The sequence below is a fragment of the Nelusetta ayraudi genome, unplaced genomic scaffold, assembly GCF_046127955.1.
Source record: "Nelusetta ayraudi isolate G7.1 ecotype Tasmania unplaced genomic scaffold, CSIRO-AGI_Nayr_v1 ptg000074l, whole genome shotgun sequence".
NCBI lineage: Eukaryota > Metazoa > Chordata > Actinopteri > Tetraodontiformes > Monacanthidae > Nelusetta > Nelusetta ayraudi.
In genome coordinates, this window is record NW_027466124.1 from 310576 (window position 1) to 326535 (window position 15960).

The 15960-nt window shown below is 46.6% G+C and overlaps 1 protein-coding gene across 2 annotated transcripts; it reads left to right on the forward strand.

Annotated features, from left to right (window-relative positions):
- Positions 1 to 199: 199 nt before the first annotated feature.
- On the forward strand, positions 200 to 14089 carry scn1ba (sodium channel, voltage-gated, type I, beta a). Of its 2 annotated transcripts, XM_076043307.1 has the most exons (7): positions 202 to 1690; positions 1822 to 1928; positions 8502 to 8659; positions 10318 to 10558; positions 11389 to 11530; positions 11792 to 11867; positions 12843 to 14088. In XM_076043307.1, the coding sequence occupies exons 2-6, from the start codon at positions 1868 to 1870 to the stop codon at positions 11856 to 11858; spliced, it is 669 nt and encodes a 222-aa protein (XP_075899422.1). In that variant the 5' UTR covers positions 202 to 1690; positions 1822 to 1867; the 3' UTR covers positions 11859 to 11867; positions 12843 to 14088. The 2 variants fall into 2 exon arrangements, with proteins under 2 accessions (XP_075899423.1, XP_075899422.1); XM_076043308.1 differs by lacking the exon at positions 11792 to 11867 and having other exon boundaries at positions 200 to 1928; positions 12843 to 14089.
- The last annotated feature ends 1871 nt before the right edge of the window (positions 14090 to 15960 follow it).

The window sequence follows — 15960 nt, forward strand, 5'->3', positions numbered from 1 at the left end:
GGCGACCGCTCCTCCTCCTTTATCCCTCGCTCTGCTGTCATGCACCCCCCCCCCCTCCCCATCCTCCCTTTCCTAGGCACCTCCCTCCCTCCTCCTCCTCCTCCTCCTGCTCGTCCATGCACCCTTCCGTCCCAAACTGACCGATTAACGCGCCATCCTTCCAATGACACAACGTGTAATTTATGGACGTGGCTGATCTGTGTGTTTTGCGTATGTGTGCGTGTGTGTGTGTGTGTGTGTGTGTGTGTGTGTGTGTGTGTGTGTGTGTGTGTGTGTGTGTGTGTGTGTGTGCGTGCGTGCGTGCGCCTCTTTGCTCAGTCAGCATCACCGGGGAGGATAGATGCGACTCGTCATGAGACATCAATTCGCGTGCGTCTCTTTCTGAAGGCAGTAAGAAGAAGAGTGGGGGACAACATAACACTCGCACCTCCCTTTTAAAAACAAAATAAAAACAAAAAATCTAATTAGATTCTTCCCCCAATGTAATTTATTTTATTATTCCTGGATCCTTAAATCCCCTCTGATGGATTATGGTGTGACAGCAAAGGGGTGACGTGTGACGCGCGAGGGAAAAGCGAGCACCTTTCCATCAACGGGACGGGACGTGTCAAGGATGAGAAGGAGGACGGAGGAGAAGCGGCGGATTTGTGTGTTGTGAAAGGTCTTGACAAACAGGCGGCAGGTGAAAGGACGCACCGGTGCGCTTGACGGGAACATTTTTGATTCCGGTCGGGGACGGACGCGCGTAAACGTCCTGATTATTTACGCCGGCAGCAATAGCGCACCTTTATTATTGTTATTATCGTTGTGACTCATTTATTTTCAGGTCTTTGACGACGTTCAGACGGGAGCCGGAGAGCCGGAGAAGCGGAGAGCCACCTGCTGCTGCTGCTGCTGCTGCTGCTGCTGCCGCCCACCGAGGATCCGTACGGAGCGAGTGATGTGCAACAAAGAGCGGATGATCTGACCGGAGTCAATTCGGAAACTGGACTGTGAACCAGACCGAGGTTTTCGGGCGTTGAGGGTGAAAAATGTAGAGAGAGAACCAACAGCGCCGACGCAGTCCAGTAAAAAGTTGCCGAAGGGAGAAGAGAAGGACCGGGACCAGGACCGGGAGGATGTTTCCAGCTCCTCCCGCTTGCCATAGCGCGCACACTGTTTGATTTTGTTCGGGTTTTTTTCCCCCCGTTCAAAGGCATCCTTGACATTCTCAAGACTCTCACCTCCCTGCCTTCCATCTTCAGCATCAATTCCACATCACAAGTTCATCGACTCTGGACCGTCTGTTTTTTGTTTTTGTTTTGTTTGTTTGTTTAGTTTTGTTTTTTTTTGTAAATCACTATCAATGCTCTTCACTGAGCAGCCCAGGCACTGGCACTGACAGGTGCACGTAGCCCTATTGTGAAGCTACTTAACAAGGCCGCTATATATTGTGCGGAACAAAGGTTCCTCCTGTAGAGACAAAGAGGCCTGAAACCTGAAACTGGCTGCAGGTTCGTCCCTGTGGTAACCCTACACACCCTCGGCCTGACAGGGCCGTATAGCGGCAGCGGCGGCGATCACGGCCTCCTCTCCGGTGCTGCAGTAGGTGGCCGAGGAGACCGAAGCCATCTCCACCAGAGGACCCACCCACTCAGCGGAGCACAATAGGAGCAGGGGGAGACCACACCCACACTCCAGCCAGCCTCTGGTAGGAGTCTCCACATATCAGCCCTCCAAGTCGGGACCAACTGTGGCATCCCGGGAAGGGCGACAGTAGAGCTCGTCCCACCCCGTCCCGTCCGTCCTGTGCTTCTAATTCTCCAGTGTCCATGTGTGTAGTCTGCTGTTTGTTCTGAGCCGCCAGTCTCTCCTCTCTCCTTCCGGGATGTCTGCGGCACCGGAGCATCTGCTGCTGCTGCTGCTGCTGGCCCTGCTGGTGCTCCAAGGTGAGTGGACAACTCTTCCTTCCATCCATCCATCCATCCATCCATCCATCTCCCGCTCCAGAGTTCCTCTTCTCCATCTGCTCTATTTTTTTTTGTATGCATGTGTGTGTGTGTGTGTGTGTGTGTGTGTATATATGTAAAGATGTGAAAGCTGGTGTTTGTACTTCTTGTTTTTGTCACACACACACACACACACACACACACACACTCATGCAGACTCCACTCACTACTTGGTTATTGGTTTTAGTCTTTGGGTTTTTCCAATGCTGCGTGTTTTATTTTTCATTCACGATGAAATAATCCCAGTCTGCCCGGATTATTTACCCTGCTTTATGCACATGCGACTGCACAGCATTTTATTGGATGCCTGGCCAACCTGGCCAAAATATCCAAGCATTGTGTTTGGTCGACATCATGATGGAAAAGCTTCGAATAAAAAAAGGTTACTCGCCTCCACTGAAGCTAAGGCTGAATATTAGAGCTGGGGTTTTTTCTAGTTCAACTTGAGCTAAAGAGGATAAATTCTAAGTCGTGATGCAAATGTCCCGACGAGCAGTCCCTTTCTTCGTTCTTAACTTTGTCCCGCTCGCTCGACGCAGCCTCGGTGTTCCTGCTCCACCCGCAGTCACTGAGCTGAGCTGAGCTGAACGCAGCTCGATCTCCAGCCTTCAACTAGGAGCAGTCTGCTGCCATTCATTCCTCTAAGACAGGAGAAAAAAAAAGAAAACCCTGAGATTAAAATAGCCTGAGTGAGCGCTGTGATCCATCACCGATCGGTTACTGTCGGCCTTCTAAAACAGTCCCCTAATGCCCGAGGGCGGGCCGAGAGAAGCACTTCTGCAGGGAACAGGACAGAATTTAGGTCTTGACATTAATCAGATGGCGCACGCTAAAACTTTCTGCGGATAAAATCATTGATCCTTTTGAGTTGTCGCTTCGTTGGTGTCAGCCGAACAAGCGTTATTCGGCGATACGCTTTTCTGAAAGGCTTCAAACACTTCATCATGAAACCTCAATGGAGCGTTCCACAGATGAAGTTGCTTGCTAGATTTTCACTTGCTAAGCTACTCGCTGATTTTCTCTTTTTCGCATACTCTTCTTCTATCTGTCTATCATCTTTGACACCACCTGCCATTTGGAACATACGGAGGCCATCAGTCAGCTCGCTGGCTACGTAGACTGTCGCTGTAAAATGAGGCGTGCCGGGCAATCCCGGGAAGGCTGGCCGGGCATGACATTCATCTCCTTTTAGAAGTGAACGATAAATTTGTGATGAAAAAAAAACCGATGTGTGTGCTGTAAAATCCGATCATCTGTGGATTTATGCTTTAAATGTCACAAACCAAATGCCACTGAGCTTCAGCTGCGTTCAGGTATGAGGTCACTCGAGTCGTTTCACGAGAGGAGATAAAAATGCGGTTGTTTTTCTTTCGTGTTGGCGTTGAAGAGGAGTTGTGTCACCTTTTAAGGGTCGAAACTCACCCTTTCTGGAAAACTAGATCGCTGCCACAAGGAGATTCTCAGTTTCCACGTCTTATCCCTGTGCGGGCTGATGGTGGAGGGAGATGACTGTCATCAGGATGTCTGAACAACCACAGGATCTCCCTCTGCTCGCCCATCAGCTCTCAGCCACTCGCCTCCATCCCATCAGTCCACTCCCGCCGCATCTGCACAGAGTGGAAACCAAATTACTGAGACGCTCATCATTTTAAGTAGCCGGGCGAGAATGATACTAAACTGATTAGGACCACTCAGGACACACACTGCAGTGAGTGCGGCAGAAAAACAACTCGCCCGTCCCTCTCTAGCCGACAGAATCTTTGTGGGGAAGAACATTCTCAAAACAAAGCTCCAAGCGGGCAAATGAGACATCAAAGAGTGTTTGTGTGAAGGGTGTGTCTTCCTGCTAGGGTTAAATCATTCAACAGCATGTCTTGTTATGTACAAGGCTGTCTAGGCTGTCAGGCAGTTGAGACCAGAAAAAACAAAAAAAGTTTAAGAAAAATAGAAAATAGCAAAATGTTTTCAATAGTTAAAACTTGGAAATGTTTTTACCCAGAAAATGTTTGGTTTGGTAGGAAAAGCATGATTTTATTTTCAAATGAGACATAAGGTGTGCCCCACCTACATCCTCCAGACCACGAGGTGGCAAAAACAAAAATTCAATTCACTGAATACCGCTCAAAAGATGTTTTAGGGGGGGGGGAAGGGGTGCGGAAACAATAGAAGCCAGACAACAGCAACTATTTTCGACATGTGAACACTTGTTGTCAAGTGTCACATTACAGAGAAGAAGGGGTGCAGGAGCTGCTGACATCTGACTGGGACACTTGTCCCTGGGGTCAAGGGTCAAGGTGTGAGCCTCCAACCCTGCGTTCAATATAGCAACACTAAAGAAAAACTCAATGTACAGTGTATCATTGCAGTTCAATTGAAACATTTTGCTTCCTTTTTCTTTGGTAAAATCATGATCCCAAATTGTGTGCAATTACTTGTAGCCCTTGCTTTGAAATGTTGGTTTGACCTTAGCGCCATTCAGTCAAAAACACTTGCTGCAAGAATCAGAGCCACCCAAACATCAACATGGTCATGGGTTAAATGGTAGGGGTTGGAGGAGGAAATAGGAAATGGATCAAATTGATTTTCTTGTTTCCAAGGTGAATGTGGCACCAATTTAACCTCAATTATGAAAAACGCAGTGTGAGACCCTGCGTCAGCAGCAAGTAGATTCTCTGCGCTAAACTCATTAGCAGTGGAGGCAGGGGTGGAGAAAACAGGTGCACAAGGCCAGGCACGCACGCACATCTGACCCAGCTGTGTGACAGAGGTGAGGCAGACCAGGGGGCGCTCTCGCTGCTGCGGTGCGACAGCAGGAGTCGGGGGATTAAAGGAGCTTTGATGGATGCGGCTGACCTTCCACGCAGCTCCAGCTTGTGTTTGCACAGCTGGGAGCTCATTGGTTAATCAATAACCAGTCCAAGTCGCAGTTCACCTGACAGTTCTGGCCGAGATCAATGAGGAACTTGAATGTTGGGCTATTTGTCAGCTCGAGTGGCACTGCGGTGCACGGGCCAGTGAGCCACATGAGTGATTTGATTTATTTGGTTTATTTTTTGGGTGGGGGTAAGGTTAGGTTTCAGGGGCATGTTTACGGCTTTGGGGCCCGTCACGAGACATGCAGGTGATGCACACGCTTATTAAAAGCGCATTTTCTCCGGGGGAGGCGTTTGCCTCTTATCAGATGTGGGGTTTTCATTTTGATTTCAAGCCATAAATCTGCAGCTAGTCGGGTGATAACTGTCCATACGAAGCAGGCCACTGCGTCGACGAGGAACTCATTATAAATAATAACTCCGTGCCGTTTGCATCAACGATCCGCTTGCTCCGGTGGAAAGTCTCGCTCGGTGTCAGGGCAGGATGGAAATGTCATGAATAGTTGGTGTTTTCCCAGGTTGTCTGCGCCGCTGAGATGCATGTTTATTTCACACCATGGAAACGGATGTTGTTTGCTGACTCATTTTCTGCCTGCTGCTGCTGCTGCTGCTGCTTCAGGTTTCTTTTTCTGCAGCTTTCAAAGGACACACTAATCTGGCTAACCTCAGCAAATGGATGTTTTCTTTTTTTAATGATTTTCTTTGGGTGCAGCTGGACCCCCATGTCAGAGGTTTTCATTTATTTATCTATTTTCTACTTGCCGGGTCTCAGAGGGACAGAGAAACAGATATGAGGGATTAACGAGTCAGCTCACAGTCAGGATAAAATTAAATAAATAGAAAAAAAAACCCCCACCATCCTTAATCTGCAATTTCTGGAAAATCTGCCGCATAATCCCAAACCTCAGTCTGCAGATTACCCAGTGGATCTTTTTTTTGATGCTCTGTTTGTAGGCCCTGCTGATGCTGCTGCTGCTGCTGCTGCTGATAATCATCACAGAGGTTTTCTTTGACTCTGTTTAGTCGGCACTCCTCTCACGTCTCCTCACATGTCTCTCACTGCGGCCCTGTGTCCTTTTGCTGTCTCAGCCTCGGCCAAGCAGCAGCAGCAGCAGCAGTAGTAGCAGCAGTAGTAGCCAGTCTTCTCTCCTTACACAACCCGGTGTCTCTCTGCGTCACCGACCTCTCCCTGGATTACCGTCTCGGTCCGTCTGTGTGCATGACACTCTCACATTACCCTTTGTTTCCCCTCTGCAAATGAACATCCCCACTGTTTATCCCACCCCCTCCTGTGTTCTCTCTTGATGTGATGTGTCTCCTCTGCCTGTGTTGCAGGAAGCTCCTCTTTTCCCTCTCCAGCCCTCCGCTCTTTTTATGCATGGGATTTGTCTGTCTGTCTGTATTTTTCTGAACCCTTTTGCAGCTCAGAGTCGAAAATGTCACTGCGTGAGGTAAAAGAAGTGTGATTTCCTGTGAGAGATATGGCAGGGTGTGTGCGTGTGTGTGTGTGTGTGTGTGTGTGTGGCACAGAGGCTCAGCTGCACCAACAGCTGCCACATCTCATGGACGCCTGTAATTAACGCAAACGAGCGACATTTGTGACAGACAAGAAAGATAATTACGGTGGATTTACGCGTGGAAACCAGGAGCAGCGCACGGGGCCGCGCGTGGCCTTTGTCAGTAATACATCTGCAGGGAAAAGTCTGTTGACATGTGGCACTCAGGATGTGTGTGAGTGGAGAACCGCAGACGTTCTACCCTTTTTTCCCCCCTGTTCACGTTTAAAGAAAGTGTGATGAAGTCCAGTTCCTGAGTAAACTCACAGCTACAGATATTAAAGGTCTCACATTGTGCAAAATGACTGCAGCACTTCAGTTACATGCTGCTTTTGAACTTTAGTTTTATTTTACTTTACAAGCACCTTGGGTTGCATTTTACGCATGAAAGATGTAAATAAAATTCGATTCGATTTGATTTGAAAATTCACATTGTCAGTGTGAACATGTGTCTCTGGTGAGTCAACGGACTCCCCAGAAATTAGAAAAAAAAATGTATTCTTTACCATTTTAGTGCGTGCAAACACATGGAGCTCTGGAAACCGACCCTTTGCGACGTCACAAAGTCCAGCGATACCTCTCATAGAATTTCAACCCCCATCCCGGCCAGCTGTTGGCTCCGCCCACTGAGACCGGCTCGTTTCCGTGCCGCTGCCCCCAGCAAAGCATTAGGTTTCAGCGGGAAGCTGTCGGTTGTAAACAGAGGGTTAAATGCAATAAGCCTTGAGGTTAATCAAAAATTGGAGATGTAGGGTGGAAAAACCTTTTTGACACTGTTTGGGATCCGTCATCTTTGTTGACCTTCTCCTTGGAGTGGGATCAGAAGTGATCTCCTCCCAGCTCGCTCGTGACTCACTCTGGGTCCTCCGGCTGTGCTGCCAGTCTGTGCAGCTCCCTTGGCGTTGCTCTGCGTTGATCTGCCTTCTGTGCATGCAAAATGTCCTGCTCCTAACTCTCTCTTCTCTCCTCCTGCCCTTGTTTCTCCTCCTCTTCTCTCCCTCTCTGCAGTGCATCAGCCAGCATCAGAGCTCCCCTCCCCCGCCCCCCCCCGCTTCTTCTCCCTGTGTGTTTGTGACAAGTGGCTGTCGTGACTCAAGCCCGTTTGCATTTTCTTTTCCCTCTTCCTCTCTTTCATCCCTCCTTCCCCTCCGTGTGTCTGTGCATCGGTTCGCTCTCCATCTGTGCAACAGTCGAGAGATACGTGCGACACTTTTCCCGAGCAGAGAAATGTGTTTGCGGAGCTTGTGTGACCTTTAAGCAGTTCATCTTGAGTTCACCTGACCAGCTCTGTCTTTCCTGTCCTCTACCCTCCCACCCTCCCCTCCCTCATCCTGTTATTAAAAAAAAAAAAAAAAAAAAAAAAAAAAACAACAACAACAACCCCAAAGCATCCCCAAAGGTCAAAGTTGAGAGTAGCACGAGATCATTGGTTGAGAGGCGTGCTGAGGCCTCAGTGGGAACTGCACGGTGCAGTGTGAGAGACAAACATGTGGAGTTACAGGTGTGTAACTCCCGGCTGACGACACGTGCGTGTCCTGGTGATGATTTGGCATATATAGACTCATGCCTCTATATATGGAAGCAGCTCAGTAAGCGAGCTGGCGGACTGCAAAAAAAATAAAATAAAAAAACCCTAGACGCTCAGTGTAACCACTTTATTTCCCCTCAGTGTCACCAAAAAAACGAAACACTTTCAATGAAATTGCGGCAGAACAGACCATCAAATTTGTCATTGTGATGAAATATTGAGTGGAAATAAAAGGAAACTGTGCAAGTCAATGAAAAATAAAAAACGTATGCTCGTTATCATTTTTTTATTTTTTATTTCTAAAGGTAACACGCATGCAACACCCATCAGGAGCAAGCATGCAAAGAATACAAAAAGCGGTTAACTTTTGCCTGCAAGACGTGAGAGGAGAGAAACAGCCGAGCTCTGTCCGTCCAACAGCTCGGTTCACTCGGGTCACGGGTTTTCCATAACCTCAGACCCCTTCGTCCTGCATGGTGCAACGTGCAGCGGCTTTGCGCGTTTTTCATCATGTTTTTTTTTTTTTTTATCTCTTTTTCTCCTCCCGACTATCCAGCCAACGGAGCTTGCGTGGAGCTGGAGCCGGACACGGAGGCGGTGGCCAACGAGGGCTTCAAGCTGGGCTGCATCTCCTGCAAGATGAGGAGCGAGGTGCGCGCCGTGGCCTCTGTCAACTGGTCCTTCAAAGATCCGGACAAGAACGACTTTTCCCCCGTGAGTGGCAACGAATCACAGCAAACTGCTTCACTTTCAGTGCACAGAGGAAGTCGGAAAAGAGATACAGGAAGTGACTGCTAGAGCAGCTGCTGCTAAAGAGATTAGCATTTTAGCTAATCTAAAACGGGAGTGGATGGTATTTTGGTATTGGAAGACGGAGAGACGTCGGGCACGAAAATCTTTTTTTCAGTGGCAAAGATGTTTCAGGTTTCTTGCCAACTGGCTTTGGCGAGAGTTTGAGAGTCGACTCGTCTAATGTCGCACCAGAGACAGAAAGGCGGCACAGCTTTCTGGCACAGCGGCAGCAAAGCAAAAAAACAAAACAAAAACTGTTCTGAATGTGATCGAGAGAAGGTTCTAATGTCACTCCAAATTATTTTTAATTATGGACGCAGGATTTTAATCCACCAAAATCAACGCCATCTGGTTGGCCAAGTAATGATGAAGCGTCCACGCCCAGTCGTGACATTGACGTGCGTGTTTGTGGTGGAAGGAGGTTCGGCGCGTGCATGAAGACAGGAAGTAGAGGGTTCACTTAATGTCCTTCATTTTCTGCCGCCCACTTTATTCAACCTGATTCAAGAAGCTGGCCAAAGAGCCAAACACGTCCGGCAGGAGGCCGTTTGGCTCCTCTTCCGGGACGAGGCGGCAATGCATTTATCATAAGGACGAGCAGACTCGTGCATTTTTCATGACGGGCTCTCTGTCGCCAGGAAGACTGCGCACCAAAGTAGTACTCACGGGGGCCGAGCAAAGAGCTCATTACGGTACACAGTCGTAGCAGGAGACGTCCCATTAGCCCCTTTTAGTGTCTGGGGCTCATTAATCCATCGCGAAGTGCAGAGGTGAGGCTGTAGCTGCGACTCGGCCCATCCAGGAGGAAACTGCAGAAACTGGTGACGAGCAGCAAAACCTCAAAACCACAAGTTGCTTCCTGCTTCGGGACAACTAGAAGAAAGCAGATTCGTTTTAGAATCTTTGGAGAGGAATGGATGGATGGATGGATGGATGGATTGGATGGATGGATGGATGGATGGATGGATTGGTGGATCGGTGGGTGGGTGGTTGTATGGATGGATGGATGATGGATTGGTGGATGGATGGATGGATGGATGGATGGATGGATGGATTGGTGGATCGGTGGGTGGGTGGTTGGATGGATGGATGGATGATGGATTGGTGGATGGATGGATGGATGGATGGATGGATGGATGGATGGATGGATGGATTGGTGGATCGGTGGGTGGGTGGTTGGATGGATGGATGGATGATGGATTGGTGGATGGATGGATGGATGGATGGATGGATGGATGGATGGATTGGTGGATGGATTTGTGGATCGGTGGGTGGGTGGTTGGATGGATGGATGGATGATGGATTGGTGGATGGATGGATGGATGGATGGATGGATTGGTGGATCGGTGGGTGGGTGGTTGGATGGATGGATGGATGATGGATTGGTGGATGGGTGGATGATTTCAGTTTAGAAGTCAGAGTACTCCAGCCACTTCTCCTGCGAAAACTGACCAGTGTATTTGGTTCCTGCAAAAAGCCTTCCATCACACCTCAGAAACAGGTGGCATGATGGGAAGCGGAGACCTGAGGGGACGGGCTGCCCTCCTCTCCTGGCTGACAGACGTGTCGCCGTGTCCCAGATGTACAGATACAGTGACGGAGCTGGCGTCATCATGGACGAGCGTTTCGCCGACCGCCTGAACTGGAGGGGCAGCAAGAAGACCAAAGACCTGCAGGACGGATCCATCTACATCACCAACGTCACCTTCCAGGACAAGGGAACCTACTTGTGCACGTTCAGCCGGAAACTCATCTACACCGAGACCTTCCACCTGGAGCGAGAATACAAGAAGGAGTTTGTGATGAACGTGGTGCCACGATGTAAGAGCAGGAGCAGCCAAAAGCTTCTCACGGTTCCTAAATCACTGTAGATCGAGGTTTTATTTATTTATTATTATTTTTTCTTATCTTTTAGGGGAGTTGCAGTAGTACAGTACAGTTCCAGTTGCACTGGGCAACTGAAAAGTTCAGTTGCTCAGTGCTTTGGAATGAACTTTATAAAGTGAAAACTTTGCAATTCCAAACATTGCCTCTGTCCTCTTAACATGAATGAATGTTTGCTCTCTGAACACAAACTGCACATTTCACAGAACAAACTCATTTACATCACTGGTGCCTTTTGCACAGCCCAAATTGTCCAAATAATCTGCAACGTCGTTGTTTTTGGTTATTTTTCTACATTTCAGACATTTAGTGGATAATAACACATTTTTAGCTTGCAAAATATCTCAGAAAAGTGATGGAATCCTTACTTGATGAAGCAATACATATACACACATACACATATATACATGGCTACATATGTATATGTATTTATATACATGCATATGTGTGTATATGTTGATAAACATGTTTCGCAAAAAATCTAAATGTTTGAAATATTCAAAAAACGATGAATGAATGAAAAATGATTCCTTCCATTGGTGAACTAATCAGTCAGTGTTATCAATCCTGTTTTAGTGACAAATTTTGTACTTCGTGACAAACCGTAACTGCATGTGCAGCAGGATTTTGAAGCCGACCAATGATTAATAATTATCAAGGCCCTCTGGACAAGAAGATGGCTCATAATTTAAGAATCGGGCCTCCAAGCCGACCGGTGGTCAGATGCGATTCATCTCACCTCGTCCGTCGTCTCTCCGTCTCCCCAGTGACCCGCAGCCTGGCGTCCATCCTGTCCGAGGTGATGATGTACGTCTCCATCATCGGCCTGCAGGTCTGGCTGGTGGTGGAGATGATCTACTGCTACAGGAAGATCGCTGCGGCGGGAGAGGAGGCGCTGAGGGAGAGCGCGTGAGTGACTCACAACACAGCACTAGAAAATCAACACACACAACAACAACAAACACACAAACAAACAAACAAAACAGGACCCTGGCTGAGTGCCTCCAAACTCTGTTTCTACCTGATCTGCAGCTAAAACAATCTACTTCCTCTCTGGCTTCATGGCTGAGCTGAAACCTGCTGCTGCTGCTGCTTTCTGACTAGCTGATCTTTGCTGCCTTCTGTTTCCTTTCCCCCTCCTTTCTCCGTCCCCTCTCTCTTCCCCCTCAGGACCGAGTATTTAGCCGTAGCGTCCGAGAGCAAAGATAATTGTGCGGCTGTGCAAGTGGCAGAATAACACCGTCTGGTAGGTTCTGAAAACCTCGAAGCCAAACTCGAGAACTACACATCTTTGATGTTATTGATGTTATTTTTACTTAAATGTCGTGACGTCGCAACATTTTAAATCAGCAAGGTAAAATGTTAAATGCACATTAATCTAGGCATGTGACATCTTCATATCCAACAAAAATGTTGAATAAAACATCCGAAGCGGCAAGACATTCCTCTTAGCCTTAGCATGTTAGCTTTGACTCATTCTGTGTGAGCTTCAGGGTCCTGAACCTGTAAAATATCCTGCTTCTCTGAAAACCACCTGCCATTTTAAACAGTACAAGAGTGTGTCTTCCTGCCCCTTTGTGTGGACTTTTGCGCGGGGGAACGGCGCCACCTCTGGCTCTGTGGGGGGATTGTTTAGAAAACACGATTGTTTAGCAAACACGAACAATCTTATAAATGCATATTCAGCATGTTTTCTTCTAATTAGGTGAACAGTTTAACTTGCCTGGGTACTGTATGGTCCAGCAACACTAAAGAAGTGAATCGTAAAAGGTTAAGTGTAATGTTTGGAGATTTTGAAGAAGAAACGGCGACATCAAGTGGGTACAGCATCATTCGCTCTCTCCCCCTCCTGAGCTTGCCAATGAGCTACGGTGGCTTGCCCACTCAAACCTGGATACCTTGTCCACCTTCTCCTTCATTGGTTTATTTGAGGACGCGATGCACACACACACACACACACACACACACATATATATGTACATACACATATATATGTATATACTGTTTTAAGGATAGGAAAACCAAATTACTTTTATTGTGCTGCGATTAAACACTTTTAATAATGTACTCATGGGCAGCATGTTGCATTCTTACACACACCAACATGATAAATCAAATATTACACGCTGGACCTTTAAAGTGCGCTATTAAAGAGAGTTTTCCTTCTCCTCAGTGCAACACGTGTCCCAGCTGCCTACTGACTGCTGCTTTTTCCCGTCAGGTCACGGAGGAGCTCCAGGTGGCTTCTCTGAAGAGCCGCTGCGTCCGTGGACCGCCCTCCAGGCGTCTTCTCCTCACCACGCTGCGTTGTGTCCCGCGGGCCTGAAGCAACATTGGTCCCTGGAGACGGGCCGAGGATCTGTAAATATGCACATATCATCTCCGACAACCAGACAATATTAGGAGTCGGCAGCAGACCAAGCATCCACTCACTTGCACGCGTCGTGAGCTTCATAGGCCATCGTCCAACCCCCGGAGGACTCGTTGCAAACATTTATTTTCCTCGCTTAATGAGCATGTGTACATGATAAACATGACCTTTAACCCCTGTATTTATAACAATGTATTGACGTTACCATAAATAACCACTTACCGTGAATCCACCCAGAAGCGCTTGTGAGTGACGCCACATCCGGGCCATTTTCTTTTCAGTTGCCCAACATCTCAAATCTCCAGAAAATGACACAAATGTTCCAAGGGTGCAGCTCGTGGAACTTCTGGAAATGTTCTTCTCTCTTTCCCTAAACGTCATAGCAAAAATGGCACCGTCCCACAGTGTCGCCGTGACGGTTACATAAAACCGTGTTTTGACTTCAGGCTCAAAGAGGGGCAGTGCAGAGACGTTATCCCAGTTTAACCTGATTCAAGCCAGATGTTCAGTCTCTGGCTGGAAGCGCTTGACTCGGCGCTCACTGAGGAAGCAAAGCGCAGACACGGCGGACGCCGAGTGTCACGGCAGGCCGAAAAAAATCACCGTTGTGAAACAAAGAGGGCAGCGTGGTACCAAAACAATAAGAAGAAGATAACGGGAGAGTTTTAGACAGCACCGTCTTCCTGGCTGATGTCTTTGTTCTTCATCACACTTGAAGAATAAGGGGCTAAAATATGGAAGAAGAGGTAGACAGGGGACAAGATTTAAAAAAAGATAAATCTATGTAATGGCATTTTTAACTGTGACTGTTTTTCAAAACAAACAAATAACATCAGATTTTTGCACGATAATTTAAATTTAATGGCCCAGCGTGTTCTATGATGGAGCAGCATCTAGTGGTACAAAGGCCTATTGCAAACAAATAAATACTGGCTCCTTTTATGTATATGTATATATATATATACATATATATATACATATATATATATATACATATATATATACATATATATATATATACATATATATATACATATATATATATATATACATATATATATACATATATATATATATACATATATATATACATATATATATATATACATATATATATACATATATATATATATACATATATGTATACATATATATATATATACATATATGTATACATATATATATATATACATATATGTATACATATATATATATATATATATATATACATATATATATATATATATATATATATATATATATATGTATATATATATATATATATATATATATATATATATATGTATAAATATATATACATATATGTGGACTTTTTGTACAGCATTTTAACCATCGTCATGTTGTAACTGTAGCTTCAGCGCTTCAACTGTAAGCAACATTTTCCACTCCTCCGCTAATTCCATCCGCTAAAGGCCAGTCTGATTTGAATCCTCATGTTTTGATGTTCCCACGTCTTTCTTAAAGCAGCAGCGACGTCACCGCCTCCTCCTTCCGAGTGGACACAACTTTATGTAAATAGACTTATTTATAATCAGCGACGGAAACGGAAAAAAAAAAACTGGTTTCTCACGACTATCCAACAGCAGCAGCCCTTTGTAAAACGTTTTTTAATTCCACTTTATAACATTAGACAACACACAAACACGTCCTCTCGTCTCTGAGGAACCTCCAAGGGCTTGAGATACTGCCGTTAAGCCACTGCCACGGGTCAACATCCCACTCGCTGTGTCCAGAGTGCCTCAAAACAAACAAAAAAACAGGACGAGTGGAAACCTTGTCGGAGCTCCTTAGCGCTGCAGCAGCAGCAGCAGCAGCAGCAGCAGCTGCAGCATTCCCTTCTCTTTCCAAATAACCGTCGACCAGGTGGAGCCAAACACTGCCGCCCTGCATGTTCACTGCACGGTTGCTACTGACTTGCTCATCCATGATTGCAAGTTTTCATTCCCTGCTTCCCTGCACAAGCACTGATCATACCGAGCGAAGCTTCCAAGAGCTGGTGGATCCAGGAGCCAGCGAGCAGTTTCACTCTCTGCTGTTCAGTTGGAAGGATGCACCGGCTGCGTCAGTTGGCATCGGCCATAAAAAAAACAACCAAAAAAAAAAACCCACTTTTTTTTTTTCCCCTCCCCCTGCAGTTAATTAAAACCCACACAGACACTGCTGGCGTCTTCTACTTCGACTGTCTTTTCTTTCAGCAGGAGATAAAACGGAGGTTCATGTTCACATGTTTAAATGTTGCCTGTCGATTTAAAGACGTGACATGTTGGGAAATTAAAAAGAACCACCTGTGAGATAACCAGCTGCGTCTCGCTCCAATTATTTTTGATTGTACGGCGATGAGAATTCCTCCGATTGTTTTTTGTTCTTCCTTGTGGGCCGTGTTATCTACTACTGTCCTACTATTCTACTGCATTGCACATGTGGGTCAATGTCATAGTAGAAACAACAAAAAAAAAAACAAAAATCGATCCAAACAAACAACAGAAGCGCGTGTGTGTATGTGTGTTTTACAACTTTTTTTCATTCCTCTTTTATCTCGCAGTGAACAATCGCATTTTTACAGTACACAGTCATCTCGGCCTCCTCGTCCAGCTCTCCCAGCAGCCCCCCCCCCCCCCCCCCCTAATAAATATTACATCCTTTCAGTCGTCAGTGTGTGGTCACGCACAGCGCGGCCCACCCGCTTCCACAGACACGGGAGGGGGGGAGGAGGAGGAGGAGGAGGAGAGAAGGTGAGACGCAAGTATGTGTAGCGGAGCATGTGGGGGGGTGGGAGGATGGCAAGTAAAGACAGCAAAAATAGAAAAAAAACAACAAAAGAATAATAAAAATCAAAGAACAAAAGTAAAACAAAAACAAACGTCAAATCAATCTTACAAATACACAAGGTCCATTTTTTCCCTTTTTTGTTTCCCTTCTCCTGCTCCCATAAAGTTCTGCTTGGTCC

Coding starts and splice junctions, on each gene's coding strand:
- scn1ba (XM_076043307.1), top strand. CDS start 1,868: ATGTCTGCGGCACCGGAGCATCTGCTGCTGCTGCTGCTGCTGGCCCTG. Junction 1,929..8,501: donor GGCCCTGCTGGTGCTCCAAG/GTGAGTGGACAA, acceptor CCGACTATCCAG/CCAACGGAGCTTGCGTGGAG. Junction 11,531..11,791: donor GAGGCGCTGAGGGAGAGCGC/GTGAGTGACTCA, acceptor CTTCCCCCTCAG/GACCGAGTATTTAGCCGTAG.